The following is a 19,751-nucleotide window of genomic DNA, read 5'->3' on the forward strand; positions in this document are numbered from 1 at the left end:
ACTTTTCAGGCTGGAACCCTTCATCAGGAATGAGGCTGGGAGCCTCAGGGGTGGAGAGATAAATGGGACAGAGGTGGGGCTGGGGAGAAGATTCTTGCCTTTACTGAGGACTAAATGTTCGTCCTCAGCGAGGGGGAGGTCTCTGGGGAATGGTTAAGACACGGCAGGAATGGGAGCTAGAACCTGGAGCACGAGGTGGGTTGGGAGTTACCTTCTCCCCAGCCCCACCCCCTCCCATTTATCTCTCCACTCCTAAGGCTCCCAGCCTCATTCCTGATGAAGGGCTCCGGCCCGAAACGTCGATTTTCCAGCTCGTCGGATGCTGCCTGACCTGCTGTGCTTTTCCAGCAACACATTCAACCTAGAATCACAGGAGCCCTGTAGTGTGGAAGGTGGTCATTCAGCCCATCAAGTCCACATCAACCCTCTGAGTATGCCACACAGATCCACACCGCTACCCGATCCTTGTCACCCTACATTTTCCATGGAAAATTCTCCCAGTCTGCACATCCTGGAGACTACAGGCAATTTCCCTGGCCAATCCACCTAACTTGCACATCTTTGCACTGTGAGAGGACAACAGAGCAACCAGAGGAAACCTACAGGCACTGGGAGAACACGTACGTTCCACACAATCACCCGAGAGTGTAACTGAACCTGTGTCTCTGATGCTGTGAGGCAGCATTGCTAACCACTGAACCACCATACCATCCAATTTAAATGAGAACAAAGAAGAAAGATACAAAAACCTGCCTCAAAGCATCAGCTAATGGGCAAAATGTGCAACTACACTAACTGATAACAGAAACAGTGCATTGGCAATGTTAACATGGTAATTTAATGATAAACATTGACAAAAGGATGCATGAAAATATGAGACACACAAAAGTCAGGACACAAGGGAGGCTAGGGCAAGAACTGGGTGTCCTGTAAGATTATTAAGAGACAAATAGAGTTGCTATGCAAGCACATGCTACTGTGCCAAACAAACACTCATCTAAATGCAGAATCAAACACAAACAGCACATACACCAAATTCAAGTCAGGAAAATGTCTTTGAAGTTGAAGCTGATTGTGACTGTATTATTGAGAGCTAGTTTATGTTGAAAAATGTGAGCCTATTCTAGTATATTTCTGACCCAGTGAATCAAAGAGTTAATCAAGAGAACTGGACCTGGTGAGTTGGTACAGGTCAAACAAAGGGAGGTGAACATGGATTCTCTCTCTTGCATTAACACATCTACAAAGACACTTCAAAATAACCAAGGAAACAGCTGGGAAGGACCAACAGTCTCAAGCCACAAACTTGATTTCAATTTGATATCTCAATTCCAAATCATCTAATTACTTTAACATCATTTGACATGTTAACCAGAGAACTATGGGGCCAGCTCTTAATGGTCACAGAGGCAAAGTGAAATTAAAACACAAACACAAACATGAACTGAAAGCTTCATGCAAACGCATCAAAACATCACAATAACTCAAAGACAGATGTGGGGCAAGGACACCACAACTCAATTTAGACAGTTTCTATTTTATCCCATTCTTCACTTCAATTTCTCAAATTTACAATACCTGTTTCTGACTACAGTAACAACACATTTCCAAGATGACACTAAAATAGCATGTCCAGGCCCTAGACGGACATGAAGCAGATAAATGGAATCAATCCACCATGGCTCAGTTAGAATGATTGCCCAACGTGTTGTGCTGGATTAAACCACACTCTTGAGTTTCTGCACACAAACATATTTGTAATAGCATACATGGCCTGTTACCACTCACTGCATATCCTATGGCGAAAAGCTCGACCTTAATATAAGATCAACTTGCCAAGGAGAAAGCTAAAGTCAACTGGAGAGTTGTCCTCTCTGGTTTCACAGTAGCCTCATGTTTTGTACAGCACAAGGCCAGAAACCAACTCTTTATTCACATCTCGCAAGTATTAGTTTGGGATAGAAACACAGTAAAAACCATTCACGAGTCTACAGAAGATCTGCAGCTCAGGTTGAGGTTCTGGATATAAGTTGGCTCACTAGCTGGACATTGTTTTCACACACTTTGTCACCATACTGGTAACATCAGTGAGCCTCCGGTGAAGCATTGGTGTGATGTCCTGTTTTCAACTTGGGTGTTGAGGTTGCCTTGGGTTGTGGTGTCATTTCCTGTTCTTTTTCTCAGAGAGTGGTAAATGGGGTCCAAGTCGATGTGTTTGTTGAAATGCCATGCTTCTAGGAATTCTAGTGTGTGTTTCTGTTTGGCTTGTCCTCGGATGGGATGCGTTGAAGTGGTGTCCTTCCTCATCTGTATGTAAGGACACTTGAGAGAGTGGGTCATGTCTATGTGGCTAGTTATGTTCATCTATCCCGATAACTCGTTTTCTGCCTGTTTGTCCCAGTCCTTGCATGGTATTTTGTAAATAACATTAGTTTTGCTTGTCGTCTGTACAGAGTCTTTCAAGTTCATTAACTGCTGTTTTAGTGTGTTGGTGGGCTACCATGATGCCACGGGGTCTGAGTAGGCTGGCAGTCATTTCCAAGATGTCTTTGATGTAGGGGAGAGTGACTAGGGTTTCTGGACGGGTTTTGTCTGCTTGCTTGTGTTTTGTTGCTGAGAAATCGGCAGATGATGTTCATTGGGCACTTGTTCTTTTTGAACAGCTTGTATAGGTGATTTTCCTCTGTGCTGCAGTGTGTGGTGGCTCATTGAAGTCATGTTCTAATGCAGCCTCGTTTGCGGTTGTTGGGACGATTGCTTCTGTAGTTCAGTGCTTGGTCTGTATGTGTTGTTTTCCTGTGGACGCCAGTTTGAAGTTCCCAATTGACTGATCGCTCTATGATATCCAGGAATGGTAGTTTGTTGCTGTTTTCCTCCTCTTTGGTGAATTTTATGCCAGTAAGGATATTATTGATGGTCTTGAAGGTTTCCTTTCATTTGTTTCATTTAGACTGCCAGCCTACTCAGACCCTTTGGCATCATAGTAGCCCACAAACCCACCAACACACTAAAACAGCAGCTAATGAACATGAAAGACCCCATACAGACAACAAGCAAAACTAATGTCATTTACAAAATACCATGCAAGAACTGTAACAAGCACTACGTTGGACAAACAGGCAGAAAACTAGCCACCAGGATACATGACCATTAACTAGCCACAAAACAACATGACACTCTCACTAGTATCCTTACATACAGATAAGGAAGGACACCACTGCGACTGGGACATCCATCCTAGGACGAGCCAAACAGAGACATGCTCGGGAATTCCAAAGTATGGCAATCCAATCGGAATTCCATCAACAAACACATTGAGGTGCACCCCAATTACCACCATCTGGAAACAAAAATGGAGAGAACCGGAAATGACATCACCAGTCCAAGGAAACCTAAAAACATGAAAAGACAGTGGACCACAACACCAGTGCTTTACCGGAGGCTCATTGATGATGTTACCTAGTATGGTGTCGAAACGTCTGAAAATGAACCTTCCAGCCCAGTGAGCAAACCTACATCCACAGTGAAAAATGGGTTGAAATTCACCGGACCAGACCCAGAGAAAGGCAGATTCCACTAAAAACCAATACCAATGTCACAAAAGATCTCCAGTTAAGTGCCACACTTCCAGGATGTGAAATAGGTTTCCAGTACATTTCACTTCAACACAGTTGGTGAAAACTGTACTCAGAACGGTGTACAATGATTTCTGATGCCTCACCCTCCCACACATTGCAGCACATATTTTGAGATGATAATCTTCAAAAAACCAGTCTGCTCAGATTGAAGCATATGGCAGAGGGTGGAAGTGTGAGCACAAGAGGAAGACACTTTTCCAGTTTTTATTATCTGTGTCACACAATGCATTAAGATCTTCTTCCGCACACATGCAATGGAGTAAAGGTTTGAAGAAAACCAAGAAACTTCAGTACAAAAGAAAGATAACTAGCCAAATATATTGCTTTCCTAATACCACTTCCTTTTTATCGTTTCACTGTATCCTTGTCTCATAACACAGCCCAATTAAATTTTGAACAGATTTATACCATCTGCTTCAACAACCTCCCCAGAGATTTATTCCATGACAATTCGTTGCAAAACAAATTTGAGTTCTTGCTCATTTTAGCTCACGCTTTGGCCTTTAAACACTTCATTCAAGTGAAAAGAAATTACTCAACCAGTTCTCCAGAGTTAAACAGTGTTACCTCAAAATCCGAGTGGAGTGGATAATGATTTCTCTCACTGACAAACCTGCACCTGAAAGGATGGTCACCTTCAAAATGTCTTCCAAGGCAACAATGGACAAGCTAGACTCAAATCAACAAAGATCCAGAGGAAGGCTCCTGACCTCTGGGCTCCACTTGACCGTGTACATCTGTCACAGCAGATGCACACCAACACTGATACTCTTTCATGTGAATGGTGACTGGTGATGCATGATGGGAGCCAGTTAAGTTTTCAATTCAATTATTTAATACCTTAGCATCTAGAGTCACCTCAGGCTGAGATTGAATTAGAGACAGTTTATGTCACGTGAATGGTAGCACCATCTTAAGGGCATGCCTACATCTATATCAATAATGTACATGTGGAGATGGTTGACAGCGCCAAGTTCCTGGGAATGACGATCACCAACCTGTCCTGGATCACCCACGGCAAGCACAGCAATGCCTCTACTTCCTCAGGAGGCTAATGCAATTTGGCATGTCCATAAAGGCTCTTTGAAATGTTTACTGATGCACCACAGAAAGCATCCTATCTAGATGCACCGTAAATGTGGTGCAGCAACTGCTCCTCCCGAGACCACAGGAAACTACAGAGAGCTGTGAATACAACTCAATCCACCTGCTACATCAGGAAAGCAACCAATGCAATCAAAGACCCCTCCCATACTGGTTACACTGTCTTCCACACTCTTCAATAGGGCTGAAAATAGAAGTTTGCATACATATACATAGAGTCAAGAACAGCTTCTTCCCTGTTGTTGACAGACTTTTGAATGGACCTCTCTAACGTTGATGTTCGTCTCTTTCTGCACTTACTCAGCAGCTATCCTGCACTCTTCCGTTACCCAGGAGCACTTTCTCGGGAGAATTCTGCTTGTAAAGCACCTAAGACAAAAAGCTCGTCACTGTCTCAGTACAAGTGACTGTAATAAACCAAATCAAACCAAATAGGGGTCAAAACGGTGATTGTAATATTGCACACTGGTACTGTCAGTTACCAAGAAAAAGTAGTTACTAACTATACAAACTTCAGAACCAACTGAAGAAATCCATTATTCTGATTGTCTTACCTCCATCTTCTAGTTGTCTCTTTTGACCAACAAATCCAAATTCTGGTGTGCTGTGGTTTACTGTTGTTGCAGTGTCACCTCCAATTTTAGCAGCTATCTGCAGATTCATTAAAAGTCACAGTTACTCACATAGAAAGACCATTTATTCCTTGGAAGTGAAGCATTGCAGAACGTTTTCTCTTGACCCTGCCTTAAACCACATGGTCAAAACCTACACCTCCCAGTCAGCAAGGTTAGCCAGCTGAACCAACTCAATGGTTTATCACAGGACACATGAGCTGACAATGCTGAATGCTTTAAGTCACTGTGTCAATGCAAACTATTTCCAGTGATTTAAATTCAGTTGAGTGCATCTTCATGAGACAATGATAATAAAATTGAGTATTAAGTAATTATTTGCTTCAAAATGTTTACGCCAACCAGGAAAGAGCAACTCAAAGAGCAGCACTGCATCACGACAAACACTATGATTTTTTCAGGAACATTTCAAGGTAACTTCTTTTAGCCTAATAAAACTGGAATTTCCAATCAACCAGTTCAGAGATATTATTACACACTTTTCTGGAGCAGATGAGACTTGAACCCACGACTCTATCACTGCGTCTCAAGGGGGTCCTTTCAAGGCAACGTAACTCCTTCATACAATCCCAAGTGTTAACTCACTGTGTCAATTGCCCACAACCTTTGAAAAAAGATTCACACACTAAACTCTCTCCTCTCACTCATCTCTAGGGTAGGCATATGGTAAGCCTTCCTGTTATGGTCCAGGAGACAGACCCGAGTCAGGAAGGTGCTGGCACCATCAATGGTCTCAGCTGAGGCTGACAGTAAAGCTAACATTTGAGACAGAAGACTGGGAAAGAAAATATTTTTATTTGCAATCATTGTTCAGACCTGCTGGAAAAGTGAGAGAGATTGTCCACAAAACAGAAGGCGAAAATTTGCATTCTCAAAAAACTCCTTTAAAAAGAAAAGACTGAAGAAATGTAAAATGCTGATACCGAGGGCCAAACATTTGAAAAATGCTGTTCTGGCCATTTAAAATGTATTAGTTCACTACTTCCATTCAGTCATTGGTTGAGACAAATGGAATAAGAACCTCATTTTGAGTTCTGATCCGAAACACAGCAGTAGCTTTTGAGCGTGTAAGTAATCTCTGTTTTCTATGCACTATCATAAATATACATGGCATGGATTATCTGGTGAGTTCAGGATTCAATATAGCCAAAGCTTGTCCAGGGAGTAAAGAGGCACGTAACACTGCTATATTGAGTAGGCAAGCTGCACCTGTTGTGTTACACTCCCTTGATAACCCACACATGGTATATCACATCAGCAAGCACCCACACAGAAGGTATAAAAATGTGGCGACATAACATGGGCACCAGCAACAGTAGATAGGACAGTCTGAATTCCCTAATCGGGCCTGTTACAATCCACACGCTGTGTGCGGACTCAAAATGTAGGCAGTGCCCTCAATGAATACACTATCAGTCTGCACAATGACAAAGGTCAGCACAGGTACAGACGTCAGGTTGGAAGACTGAAATATTATAAGAATTGAACAGTAACAGAAGAGGCACGAGTGGGCTTAGGATCTTGGACAATAAGAGCCCATAGTATCCAAGGTAGAGTGGCACACTGGATTCAAAGGTATGTTTGAGACTGGAAGTCTGTCAGTCAAGTTCCACAGGATTTGTTTTTGGGACCCATTCTGCTTGTGGTGAATACTAATGATTCAGACTTAAATGCAGGGGATTTGATCAAGATATTGGTGGATACAAAATTGGATCTGGAATTCTATGGTAATTCTCTTTATTTAACATTCTGCTTTTTCACCTTTCCAGTCCTTAGACAGTTGCTCAAAGGCAGCACGGTGGCTCAGTGGTTAGCACTGATGCCTCACAGCACCAGGGTTCCAGGTTCAACTCCAGCCTTGGGCGACTGTCTGTTTGGAGTTTGCACATTCTCCCAGTGTCTGCCGGGTTTCCTCCCACAGTCCAAAGATGTGCAGGTTAGGTGAATTGGCCATGCTAAGTTGCCCGTAGTGTTAGGTGCGTTATGCAGAGAGGGGGTGGGTTCCTCTCCAGAGGGTCGGTGTGGATTTGTTGGGCTGAAGAGCCTGTTTCCACACTATAAGGAATCTAATCTAATCTAAACTGGTCCACATATCACAACATCAAAATGCATTACTTTTTCCAGGTGTTATCTGTATCAGGTGTTAAAACAAAAAGACCAACCAATACAACCAGTCACGAAGTGTCATACCAGACTTGAAACATTAATAGCTTAGCTTTCCACAGATGCTGCCACACCTGCTGATTTGGTCCAACTTTCTCATGGTTATATTAGTTGAAACAGTCAGTTTATTACCTAAACTTATTGAATGAAATACATGAATATATGTGGTCAGGAATAGGCAGGTGCAAATGCTTATCCTTCTAAACATCTCAAACACACACTCTTGAGGAAAAGAGAAAAATGATTCTTTTGCAGAGGTTGGCTTGTAAAAAGAAAGATACACTCAGGCTAACAGATGCTTCAAGGCAAAGGAGAGTCAGAAGCTGAAGGGTGACCTTACAGAGGTGTATAACATCAGGAGGGCCATGGAAAACCTAAGTAGCCAACGTCTTTCCCCTTGGGTGGGAGAGTCCAATACTAGAGGACATAGGTTTAAGAGGAGAGGGGAAAGATATAAAAGGGACTTAAGGGGCAACCTTTTCACTCAGAGGATGGTGCGTGTGTGGAATCTGCTGCCAGAGGATATGGGAGGAGGCTGGTACAATTGGAACATTTAAAAGGCATCTGGATGTGTATATGAATAGGAAGAGCTTAAAAGGGATATGGGCAAGTGCTTGCAAATGGGACGAGATTAATTTATGAATCTGGGTGCTATGGTTGGACCGAAGGGTCTGTTTCTGTGCTGTACATTTCTATTTTAAAAGGCATCTGGATGTGTATATGAATAGGAAGAGCTTAAAAGGGATATGGGCAAGTGCTTGCAAATGGGACGAGATTAATTTATGATATCTGGGTGCTATGGATAAGTTGGACCGAAGGGTCTGTTTCTGTGCTGTACATTTCTATGATAAAGTGTAGAATGTTCCAGAATCTGTTATTCTGATCTTTTGGCAAGTGCAGTCAAGTCACTAACCACACATGGTTGTTTCTGAAGTCTTGCAGACATACTGTGCTCAGGATATGAGCTTGAGCAATTACTCTTTCAAAAGGAAAAATCGGCTTCACCCTGACCTCACAGGAGAGTTCTCTTTTCAGAAAGGACAGACTAATTGGGCAGCATGTTCTTAGCAGTCTTTCCTTCAAAGCCATCAAATACAACAAGCACCTTTTTAAGCGACTCACTGTTCAAACAAACCCTAACAAAACAAAGCTATCCCTATTCTGGTTTTTAAAAATCTCTATTTGTGAATTTACTTTCGATAACCTCTTCTTTTCCAGGTATCTTCACAAAACATAAATGAACTGATTTGCCACAATCCTCCAAAGCCCAAGTCCTGCGAGCAACACATAATATAATGCATCTCCATAACACCTATGAAAATGCAAAATTCCACACTCTCCCACATGATAATCAGTTTGCTAGAATTCTTACCACACAGCCAACACGATTGACTTACAGGCTCATATCCTCTTCATGACGAGCTTTTCTATCTTCGTATCATCTGCAAAATGAGCTATGACACCTCCATTCCTCTCGCCCATGTCACTGATATAAATAGGAAAACATTAGGGCTGCAGCACCTACTACATCAGAATGCAACTGTCATGCCTGCGATTTAGTCTCATTTCTGCTTGCTGTTTTCTCCCCTCCTCTTCTGCAAGTTGCAAATTTTGCCTGAGTACCGTCGCACAGATGCCAGCAATCTCTCCTGTTCCGAACGCCAGCCACCACCATTACGCTTCCCCTTCGCTGCTCAGGGCTAAGACTGCAAAATGGTCAACGTAAAAAAGATTCAGAGGATCTAGTACAAGGAATATTGCAGGCACTAGCCACGTAATGTTATCCAGTACAAAAAGGGAGAGGATCCTTTGTGCGCAGAAGATCCGTGATGTTATGACAGAAAACAAAGTGGTTATAGTGGGCAGCCAAAGCCTCTATTTCAAGAAAAGGCTAAGACCATAAAGATTGATTTAAGACTGGAGTGTGTGGATCCCATTTGTCGATCAGAAGAGAATGCTGGTTATCAACAGGTACAAGAGCTTTGAGCTGGGAGGAGACAAGAAAAGGAAGGACTAAGTAATCCCGTTCTTAGCTGCAGTCTTTGTTCTTTAGAGTAGAAATTCACAAAGTTTAAACAAAACTTTCTGCCTTATATACAGCCACTGTAATTTAAATTCAAGATGGTATATTAGGAATCATCAAGCATTATTTAAACGTATTCTCTGTATTTGTGAATCGGCATCGTGATCGGTTTTGTCCCCTGCTCAGGGCAAAGACTCATGTGATGAACAACTGAACTTCCTTTGTGCATCAAGTAAATTTAGAGTCTCTGGTCACAACATGAATTCAACATTCTGTTGGACATCAAGTTAAGTGTGGTTACTTCTGGACAATACTGGCTAGCAGCATGCAACTGCATGGTACATAAGAACCATCAGTTTGTCAGGAATCACATACTTCCCAGTTTGCATTTGCCAGTTTCTGAATCAGACTAACCCCTTATCTTGGCAGTTCCCTTCCTCAGGTGGTGTTAGAATAAAGGAACATGTGGCCCAGTTTCATTTCAGGCTCAAATAAAAGCAAAACATTGCAGATACTGGTAGTCGAATAAATACATAAAATGCTGTAAAAACAAAGAGAGTAAGGCAGCATCCGTGATATGGAAATAGAAGGAAAATTACATCCACCGCAACTTAAAACAATTTCTCTCTTCAGACACTGCCATACCTGCTGCATTCCTCAAATTCTTTTTATTTCACTTTAAGTTCAGTAAGAACAGGGTCATGTCACCTTTATAATGGACCAGACCACACCTGCTTCAAATATATCAAGGACATAGGCCCAGACCTAAACGTTTTCTGATTTAAAGGCAAGCATAAGGTGCTGTGTTTGAGACGTAATTTGATTGGTTACATAACTCGGTTTTAAGAGAAACACTTCATTCTTACCGTACAGTGAAAATACAAACAAAAGAAAGCATTGGTCTAACTTTGACTCTGTTAGAAAACTTAGTTAGAGACAAAATACTGAAGATGCTGGAAAGCAAAACATAAACAGGCAAGAGGCAGGAAGGACACAACAAGCCAGGCAGCATCAGGAGGGACAGGCAGGAAGCTGGGAGAATACAGCAAGCCAGGCAGCAGACTGGAAGAACATAGCAAGCCAGGCAGCAACAGGAGGTGGAGAAGTCCTGAAGAAGGGTTACACCCGAAACATCAACTTCTCCACCTCCTAATGCTGCCTGCCTTGCTGTGTTCCCCCAGCCTCCTGCCTGTCCCTCCTGATGCTGCCTGCCTTGCTGCGTTTCCCCCAGCCTCCTGTCTGTCCCCCCTGATGCTGCCTGCCTTGCTGTGTTCCCTCAGCCTCCTGTCTGTCTCTATTGGAAAACTTAACAGAATGTTAGAGTATTCAACTACTAAACGGCAACCGTTCCAACATAGTAACAGCCCATAAATACATCCCTGACAAAGGCAAATTCAGTAAAAGAGGTTATCCCACGTGCAATTCTGGCAGCAGGAAGAGAACCCAAGCATTTCGCTGTAGAGAAAGACAAAGATCTAGCAGCTTCAATGTCATCATCTTCAAACCTCCAACAACTCTTGAAACTAAACTAAAACCCTGGTTCTGTGGGAGCCTAACTCCACCCATTTATGCTGCTTCTACTGTTCTAACTTCTCTGCAATTAGACACCAGAACAAACAAGAACCTCTCTTCTCCTCCCCCCCCCCCCCCCCCAAATCATGGAAAACATCCAGAATCATAATGAGACATAGCAATAAATGATCAGAGTGGCTAAAGGCTTTGCCAAAAAATTGTATTTAAAGAGCATCTTAAGTAGAAATGGGCTTCTAGAATTCCAAATAATTGGGACTGAGCCAATGAAGGCACAGCTTTCAGCAACACGGTGTGACAGTCGGGTAGGGGAGAAAATGATGCAGAATTAACGGGACAAAACAAATTCAGAAAGAAACATCGCTACTTCAAATGAAGGCAGGAATTTTAAAAATAAATGTGTTCACAGAATGTGGACAATGCGACTGTTTGTTGGTAGCAAACAGCCACAGTTTGAAATTGCTGTAATCCATGGTAGCTAAGTACATTCAGAGCCGTTAGGGCAAGAGTTCTAGGATTTTGACCCAGAGACTCTGAAGGAGTGGCATGGAGTCAGAGGGAGTCAATGTTAAAGGTGCTGCACAGGACAGTCAAACAGGCACAGTCCTGGATGGTGCTGAGCTTAACATTTCATTATTGACTGCGACATGTTTTACCCTATAAATGCTTCCAAAATGCAAGTTGTTGCTCAAGAGCACAGTTAACTTTATGCTGTGAGACAAAGATCATTCTCCTGTGGAGGTTCAAAGCTCTCAGAGCAACCTGAAATGAGATTAATTCTGGTCATTCCACATTAGCTAGGTTCTGTACCTCGGCTGGGCTCAATGAGTGTAGGTAAATTCAACACATGGTACAGTGGTAACTCCCTAAGATTGTCCTCATGGGAGGGTTTTTTGTCCCACTGGGGGAACCAAAGCAAAAATCCAATTCAACTGGAGTGCGTGCAGAAGGAGGCTAATGAGAAATAGGGCTGCTTCTGAAAATGCTCCAAATTAGTTGAATAGTTCAAAACATACCTTTTCATGCATCTCATCCCATTCTCCCACCTGAGTTGCTCACCAGATCAGCATATGAAGTAATTCAGCAATTACATTTTTCAGTGTAAAAGATGGTCAACACATTTATGACCATGCAATTGAGATTGCACAGAAAACTGAATATCATGAAACATTCAAATTCCTTAACTGTTGGATATATAAAAATAATGTGCCAAAGACAAATGGGAAACAAAGTTAAATAGTTCAGAATGAACATGGGAACCAAAATAAGAATCTTGCATTATCCCAGAATGTATAACCAAGCTAAGCTAACATAGTTCCAGTAGGTCATTCTATGCTTGAATTATGCTGGGACTGGTGTTATGGTAAATTGGGATAGTTGTGGCTGTCAAATAATGAGATGGGGGAAAATGTAGACCTACAAAGCAACAGTAAATGGCAACAGTATTTTGATAAGTGATACCCAGGGAGAGAATGTCACAGCATTAAAAAAATTAGGAAACGGGGTTGATGGGGAAAAGCAATGGTAAAAAGCCAAAATTAATAGCCGTTAAAGGCAAGCAGCATAAAAACAAGTGAGGAAGGAGGATCCTAGGAAAGGGATAAACAAAAGAGTTAACAGAGGAAGTTAGGATAGTGTTCAATTGAAAAGAATGAGGTAAAGACTAAATGGTAAACCAGAGGATCAGGGTTCTTGTTGTGCATTGGTAGTGTCCCTAGCTCTGAGCCAGGAGGCCTGGGTTCAATTCCCATCTGCTCCAGGGGTGGGTAATGACATCTTTATACAAGTTAATTAGAAAATATCTCAACTAGAGGAAAGTTTCAAAAGGCAATAAAAATGACAAAAAAAGGTTAACAAAGAAACCGAGGACACAAGAACAAAGTAAGCGCTTTTGAACTTTTCTAAAAAGGTGAGCTGTAAGGAGGAGGCAGACATTTCAGTATTTCATGTGGACAAGCTGAGTGAGTGGGCAAATGCACAGCAGATACAGTACAACGTGGATGAATGAGAGGTTATCCAATTTGGTAGCAAAATCAGGAAGGTGAAATGGTTACAAACTGTACTTCTAAATTAGAAATAATCTGAATGATAAATTGAGAGAAGGGAATGTGCCAAGAGATATGGGTGTCTTCGTACACCAGTTGCTTAGGTTAAGCATGCCGGTGGTCAAGAAAGTAAACACTTTTGTTAGCCATCATAGTGAGGGGATTAGAGTACAGGAGCAGGAAGGTCTTGCTGCAATTTTACAGGGACCTTGGTGAGGTCACACCTGGAATATTATATGCAGTTTTGGTCTCCTTATCGGAGGAAGGATGCTCTTGCTATCTAGAATATGCAGCGAAGGTTTACCAGACTTGTCCCTGGGTCGGTGGGACTGACATACAAGAGATTGAATTAGTTGGAATTATATTCGCTTGAGTTCAGAAGAATGAGGATAGATCTCAAAAACCTATGAACTTCAAACTGGACAAGACACAGTGGTGAGCCTGTGGAATACACTACCATAGAAAGCAGTCAAGGTCAAACATTACATTTTCAACTTTCAAGCAGGTGGACATAGCACTTGTGGTCAAAGGGATCAAAGTACTTGGGGAGAAACAGCAACTGGCTATTGAATTGGATGAGGAGAAAGTGAGGTCTGCAGATGCTGGAGATCAGAGCTGGAAATGTGTTGCTGGAAAAGCGCAGCAGGTCAGGCAGCATCCAGGGAACAGGAGAATCGACGTTTCGGGCATAAGCCCTTCTTCAGGAATGGGGAAAGTTTGTCCAGCAGGCTAAGATAAAAGGTAGGGAGGAGGGACTTGGGAGAGGGGCGTCGGAAATGTGAATTGGATGATCAGCCACAACCACAACAAATGGCAGAGAAAAGCAAGAGCCAAGAGCGAGATGCTAAGACTATAATCATGCTGACTGTTATGTTGCACAAGTGATGGCAGTTGAGAAGGGAATCCAGTCCATGATTAAAAGCTTTGTCAGTAAGTTTGCGCATCACTGTGCCTTAATAAATGTGTTGCTGGAAAAGCGCAGCAGGTCAGGCAGCATCCAGGGAACAGGAGAATCGACGTTTCGGGCATAAGCCCTTCTTCAGGAATGGGGAAGGTTTGTCCAGTAGGCTAAGATAAAAGGTAGGGAGGAGGGACTTGGGAGAGGGGCGTCGGAAATGTGATAGGTGGAAAGAGGTCAAGGTGAGGGTGATAGGTCAGACTGGGGTGGGGGCGGAGAGGTCGGGAAGAAGATCTCAGGTTAGGAAGGCGGTGCTGAATTTGATGGATTTGACTGAGACAGGGTGGGGGGAGGGGAAATGAGGAAACTGGTGAAATCCGAGTTCATCTCCAGCAGGCTAAGATAAAAGGTAGGGAGGAGGGACTTGGGAGAGGGGCGTCGGAAATGTGAATTGGATGATCAGCCACAACCACAACAAATGGCAGAGAAAAAGCAAGAGCAAGAGCGAGATGCTAAGACTATAATCATGCTGACTGTTATGTTGCACAAGTGATGGCAGTTGAGAAGGGAATCCAGTCCATGATTAAAAGCTTTGTCAGTAAGTTTGCGCATCACTGTGCCTTAATAAGGATTCAACAAGCTAAAGGGAGACAACCTGAAGAAAAACGAGAAAGATACAGTTTCAGAAATCACATTATTAGCCAATTTACGTCTCATTTCTATTTACTTGTCTTTGCCCCATTTCTTGCGATGCCCTTAGCTGTCAAATCTCTCAAAAATACTAAATAGACCTATAGCATCCATCACCATCTGGGACAAAGAGAGCTTCAGATTACATTAACCTTTGAGAAAGTGATTCCTGATTCAATGAATGCTTTCCCTCAAGTCTATTGTCTTTGTTGTCAATTCCCCAGAGTGAGATGTCACTCATGTTATGATTTTTGATCACTTCATTCCCTGATCTTCCATTGTTATGGAAATGTAAGCTACAGTTATGCAACCTGCCCCCCCACACACTCACCTTGTGTCATTGTGACCTTCAAGGTCAGTGTCCAGATCTGAACGCAACATTCCAGATTGGGAAAGAATTGCTCAGTTCAGTGATGTATTTTCCTTTCTCAGAGCAGAAAATCATGTTTCATTTTAGAGTCAGTTGCCATCCGGAACTGTCTAAACAAATTAAATGGCTTTGCTGTTGGTGTATTTTAATGCTAGAGGAACAGCGTTAGGTTTAGCAATTCCTCAGCCTGCAGTGTCACAAATTGGGTAGGATGGTCAAACTGAGAAAAGAGTTTCTAGCAAACTCTTCTTTCAAAATATACAACTCCTCCACCACCTTCTGGGGAAGAGGGTTCCCAAGTTCCACATCCCTCAGAAAAAGTTTCCTTCAGCTTGATCCAAAGAGTTAAACCTTAAGTTTTAAACAGAGACCTCAGGCTCTGCACTGACCCCTAAGAGCAAATTTCCTTTTTACATCCACCTCAACAAGATCATTGAGGACCTCAAGCTTCAATCAAGTTAACCTTCGATCTTCAAAACTGCAGAGGCAACAATTCAAAAAGCAGAAATTGCTGTAAAAAAAAAACTCAACAGGCATGACAGCAGACAAAGTACAGTCAATGTTTCGGATGGGATCTTTCTTCAGAACCTATCCAATATTTCCTCAAGACAAGCTGCTCATTCTTGGTGTCAACCCTATTAACCTCTTCCAAATCACCTCCAATGCATCAACATCCTTCTTTAAATGAAAGAACAATGTGGTCCACTTGAACTTCATTGTCCCTACACATCCCCAAAATATAACTTACAGCCACCCTGCCCAATTATACCCGCACCCATGATCAGCATCATTAAGGGATTCAGAATCTGGAAAATTCCACATTGGGATTCCAACATGATCAATTCCTCCCACTTCAGCTAGAGCAGTGCTCGCAGTCCTGCACAATGTTCCTCCAAAAAGAAAGGTTTCAAAATCCAAGGAAGGCATCACACAAAAAAAGCCATTCTCACACTGCTCAGAACTATACACTGCCAATTTTACATTAAACAATGTGTGTTTTGGATTAACAAGTTGTGAAAAAAAGTTAACTGTAAATTTGTTGCAAGAATTGGAAACTGGTTGCAATGCACTGCCATTTGACCTCAAACTCAAGTTGACCTGTTGTAAAGATCAAGCACTGTCATTTCTTTTTGGGGGTGATTGGAGAATGAATTACCTTTTATTTCAGCACATGACAGAACATCTGGAAAATGATTTTTTCAAAAACGCACAAATTATACGCCTGCTCAAAGAGAAATACAATGGACTCCATTCTCCAAAACCATGCTATCATGGAGAGGCACAAAGCAAACACGGGTATCTTGCATTACAGAGAATGCAATTCAAAGTTAGTGGCAGTGACTATAAATGAATAAATTCCCATTTAAAGGGGAAATGGGGCTCATGCAGGCTGAGTTAACTATAAGTCACTCAACCTGTTCCAGAGGCGCGCTCTGAATTGCTTAAAAACGCACTGGGGAGCCTGATGTGAAGCCACATGTCTTTGATGAACAATAAATCTAAACAGTCAGTAGGTTTGTTGAGGTTCCCAATGGTACACCCACGATCCTTTTGTGATGGGGCGGAAGGATTTGAAGCAGGGGCGAGGACGTTAATTTATAAAAACCATTTCCAGGCGGGACGGCCTGTAAGAAGGAAGCCTTCCAGACCCCGGGCAACGCCAGGAGAGGGGAGAGGGGAGGAGGTGCCGGATCCCCCTTCCATTCCCAGGGCTCCCCCTCTCCCCCGGGGGAGAGAGAGAGAGAGAGAGAACACAGGGTCGCCCCACACCAGCCGCCACCTCCCCCATGTAGAAGCCCGGCGCGGCCTAGTCGGCCAGGCTTCCCTCCCTGTCCACCTGCTCACACACAGCTCCCCCGCCTCCCCCTATAACTGACCTGCCGTGCCCGCTGCACCGCGTCCGCGAAAGCGTCCGGCTTTTTGAAGGCCGCCCCGCCGGCCCCGGCCCCGGCTCCGGCCGCGCCGGCACCGACTGCGTGCGGGGGCGCCGCTGCCGCGAAGTCCGCCATTTCCAGCTGGGTCCGCCGCTGCACCGACTCGCTCGATCGCTCGCTCGCCCGGCGGGTGGATCCGCGGCTCTGGATTACGTTAGTTGTTTTTTTTTCACCTCACTCTCTCCCGCCTGACGCCCGGGCACCGGTTCCAGTTAGCCTCCTAATCCTCGCCGCTCGCAGGCCCGGGCCCAGTAATGGCTTCCAACCCTCCCGCCTCGACACCGCCAAGAGACGGACGGGGAGGGGGGGGGGGAACGGGGAAAGGGGGAGGGCCTGAAAGCACGGTGTGAATGACAGCTCCTTCGTCCAATGGACGAGCGACGTTTGGCCATGCCGTCGTGATGGACGCGGCTATTGTCCAATGGAAAAGCCGTATGCGTTTGTCGCCTGCCTGATTGATGGCACGGTTACCTAATAGCAACGCGTCATGTCCTCGACGTCATTGTGATTGGCGGACATGTGCTGCAGCGGGATCCTGGAGTGCGTGTGACATCACCGCGAGGGCCGGCCAAGCGGCGGAGCGTGCGTTTTGGTTGGCGGGCGGCGGCGCCAATGGCCGCGCGAAATGGTCGGAGGGCGGTCTGCAATGTCATGCTGTGCAAAGGAAAAAAAATGGAGGGCAGGTTGGATGAAAGATGAGGAGAAAATTTCACCCTCTTTTTCCATTCAGTATCTGTGTGATATTTAATGTTTGCAAGCTTGTTCCGGCGGGCGGCGGCGCCAATGGCCGCGCGGAATGGTCGGAGGGCGGTCTGCAATGTCATGCTGTGCAAAGGAAAAGAAATGGAGGGCAGGTTGGATGAAAGATGAGGAGAAAATTTCACCTCCTTTTTCCATGTAGATATTCAGTATCTGTGTGATATTTAATGTTTGCAAGCTTGTTCCGCGAAATTGGTGGACGGCATCATCCGTCAGGGAGGGTTTTGTGGTGAATGAGGGCTATACAAGGATTGGCAAAGCGCCATTTGTCTTCCATTGGCTCCCCATGGCCTTGGCACCAATACAGCTATGAGGCTGCACTCTGAGCAGGCTCCATGGTCGTGCCCCTACCTTTGAGCTAGGAGGCTAGATTTCAAGTCCTACCTGTTCCAGAGGTGAGTAATAATATATGTGAACAGGTTAGATTAGAAAATAGTTTCCTTTTTTTTTTACATATCACTGTGGTGCCCACTGCAATCCATTGCCATTGACACATTGAAGAGCACAATGATGTCACTTTAAGACAAAGGAACACGAGGCAGGCAGTTCAAATGAGATCACAACTAATCTGATCATCCTCACCTCCACTTTCCTGCCTTTACCTCACAACTCTTACTGATTTAAAAAGATCTGGTATACCTGAACCTGAGTTAGTTTGTTAGATCTCTTCTGCCAGCCTTGCCTGAATAAAATGTTAGGTATCACTTAAAGAGGCATCATTACCCAATGAAGGCATGTTACGCAGGACGAAGGTGCCTCGAAGGCATTGTGAAACAGAGACGATTGGAGATTGGGAAAACATATAGACTGCCTCCCTGTCATTCGCAGTTAAGTGGACACCAGCAGGTTGGAAAAGAAGATGGAGCTCACCAAAGAAAACTCAGCCAGTACTTTTGAGGAGGGCCTCCAAAAGCAAAACACTACCTGGATGGAGTGAGAAAACTTGCAGTGGACCAGGGTCAGCTGGGGAGCCTTGCCTGTTCGTTGTTCCACGTGCGACTTGAAGAACAATGTCTAAAGTAACTTGTTGCCTAGATAGTTCCTGTTGGAAGAGTTATCTTAATATAATTTAGAGATAATATATACACAGTAATAAGCTATTAAACCCAAATGAGCTATTCAAGAGATTTAAACATCATTAGCTAGATGGATAGAATCCTTGGCTGTTGAAATTGAGTACAAAAAGCAACCCAGTTATGCTAAACCTTTAGAAATTTAGCGCTTAGCTCAAATTCCCTGACCTTTAGAAATTTAGTGTTTAGTTAGAATTCTCTGGCTGGAATACTTTTGTCCAATTTTTGGGACTGTATTTCAAGAAGCAAGGAAGCAAAGGAGATTTTTGTGATGGTGCCTAGGATTAGAGATTTTGGTTGTATGGCTAAGACAGGGATAGTTTAGAACAGAGATGGTTAAATAGAGATAAAAACAGAAATTGATAGAAAAATTAAAGTAGATCTGGCAGCATCAGCAGAGAGAAAGCAGATTTGGATCCAGTGACCCTTCTTCAGATTGGTTAAATAGAGATTTATTTGCGGTTCAAAATCAAGTGGATTTGTTAAGAGCAAAGAGAAAGAAATAGGTTTTCTCTGGCAAAAGTAGATAAAATTATCACAGTTATGATCTGAAATGTGTTGTCTAGAAAGACAATAGAAGCAGATTTGGCAATGATTTCTGAAAGAAAACTATATTAATATTTGAAGTTGAGAAAATTGCAGGGTAATGTAGTAAGGGCATTATTGTGTGATTAATAGGCTAGCTGTACTAAAGAGATTGATCCATTTCCTTTGTTGCTTGTTTCAATGATTTCACCTTTCAAGTTTGTTGAATGTCCGGAATTTTTTGAAAGTGGGGGCACTTTTGAAATATACTGTTGTGTCAGTAAAATGGCAGCAAGCTTAAGCTCAGTTTAGAATAATGATCAAATAATCTTTATTTGTGATGTAGGTTGAAAGATAAATGTTAGCC

The 19,751-nt window shown here is 43.4% G+C and overlaps 1 protein-coding gene and 1 pseudogene across 2 annotated transcripts in view; one reads left to right on the forward strand and one right to left on the reverse strand.

The window, feature by feature from the left end:
• The window catches only part of LOC122552300 (KH-type splicing regulatory protein), a 37,831-nt gene extending 20,499 nt beyond the window's left edge, over positions 1–17,332 (reverse strand). For both annotated transcript variants that reach the window (XM_043695026.1, XM_043695025.1), the window contains exons 1-2: positions 16,971–17,332; positions 5,297–5,393 (exon numbers count right to left, since the gene is read on the reverse strand). In XM_043695026.1, the coding sequence (XP_043550961.1) occupies positions 5,297–5,393; positions 16,971–17,102 (229 nt within the window). In that variant the 5' untranslated portion in view covers positions 17,103–17,332. The remainder of the gene's footprint in view (positions 1–5,296; positions 5,394–16,970) is intronic.
• On the forward strand, positions 9,143–9,554 carry LOC122552107 (annotated as a pseudogene).
• Positions 17,333–19,751: the final 2,419 nt, after the last annotated feature.

Source organism: Chiloscyllium plagiosum, chromosome 8 (assembly GCF_004010195.1).
Source record: "Chiloscyllium plagiosum isolate BGI_BamShark_2017 chromosome 8, ASM401019v2, whole genome shotgun sequence".
Classification (NCBI taxonomy): domain Eukaryota; kingdom Metazoa; phylum Chordata; class Chondrichthyes; order Orectolobiformes; family Hemiscylliidae; genus Chiloscyllium; species Chiloscyllium plagiosum.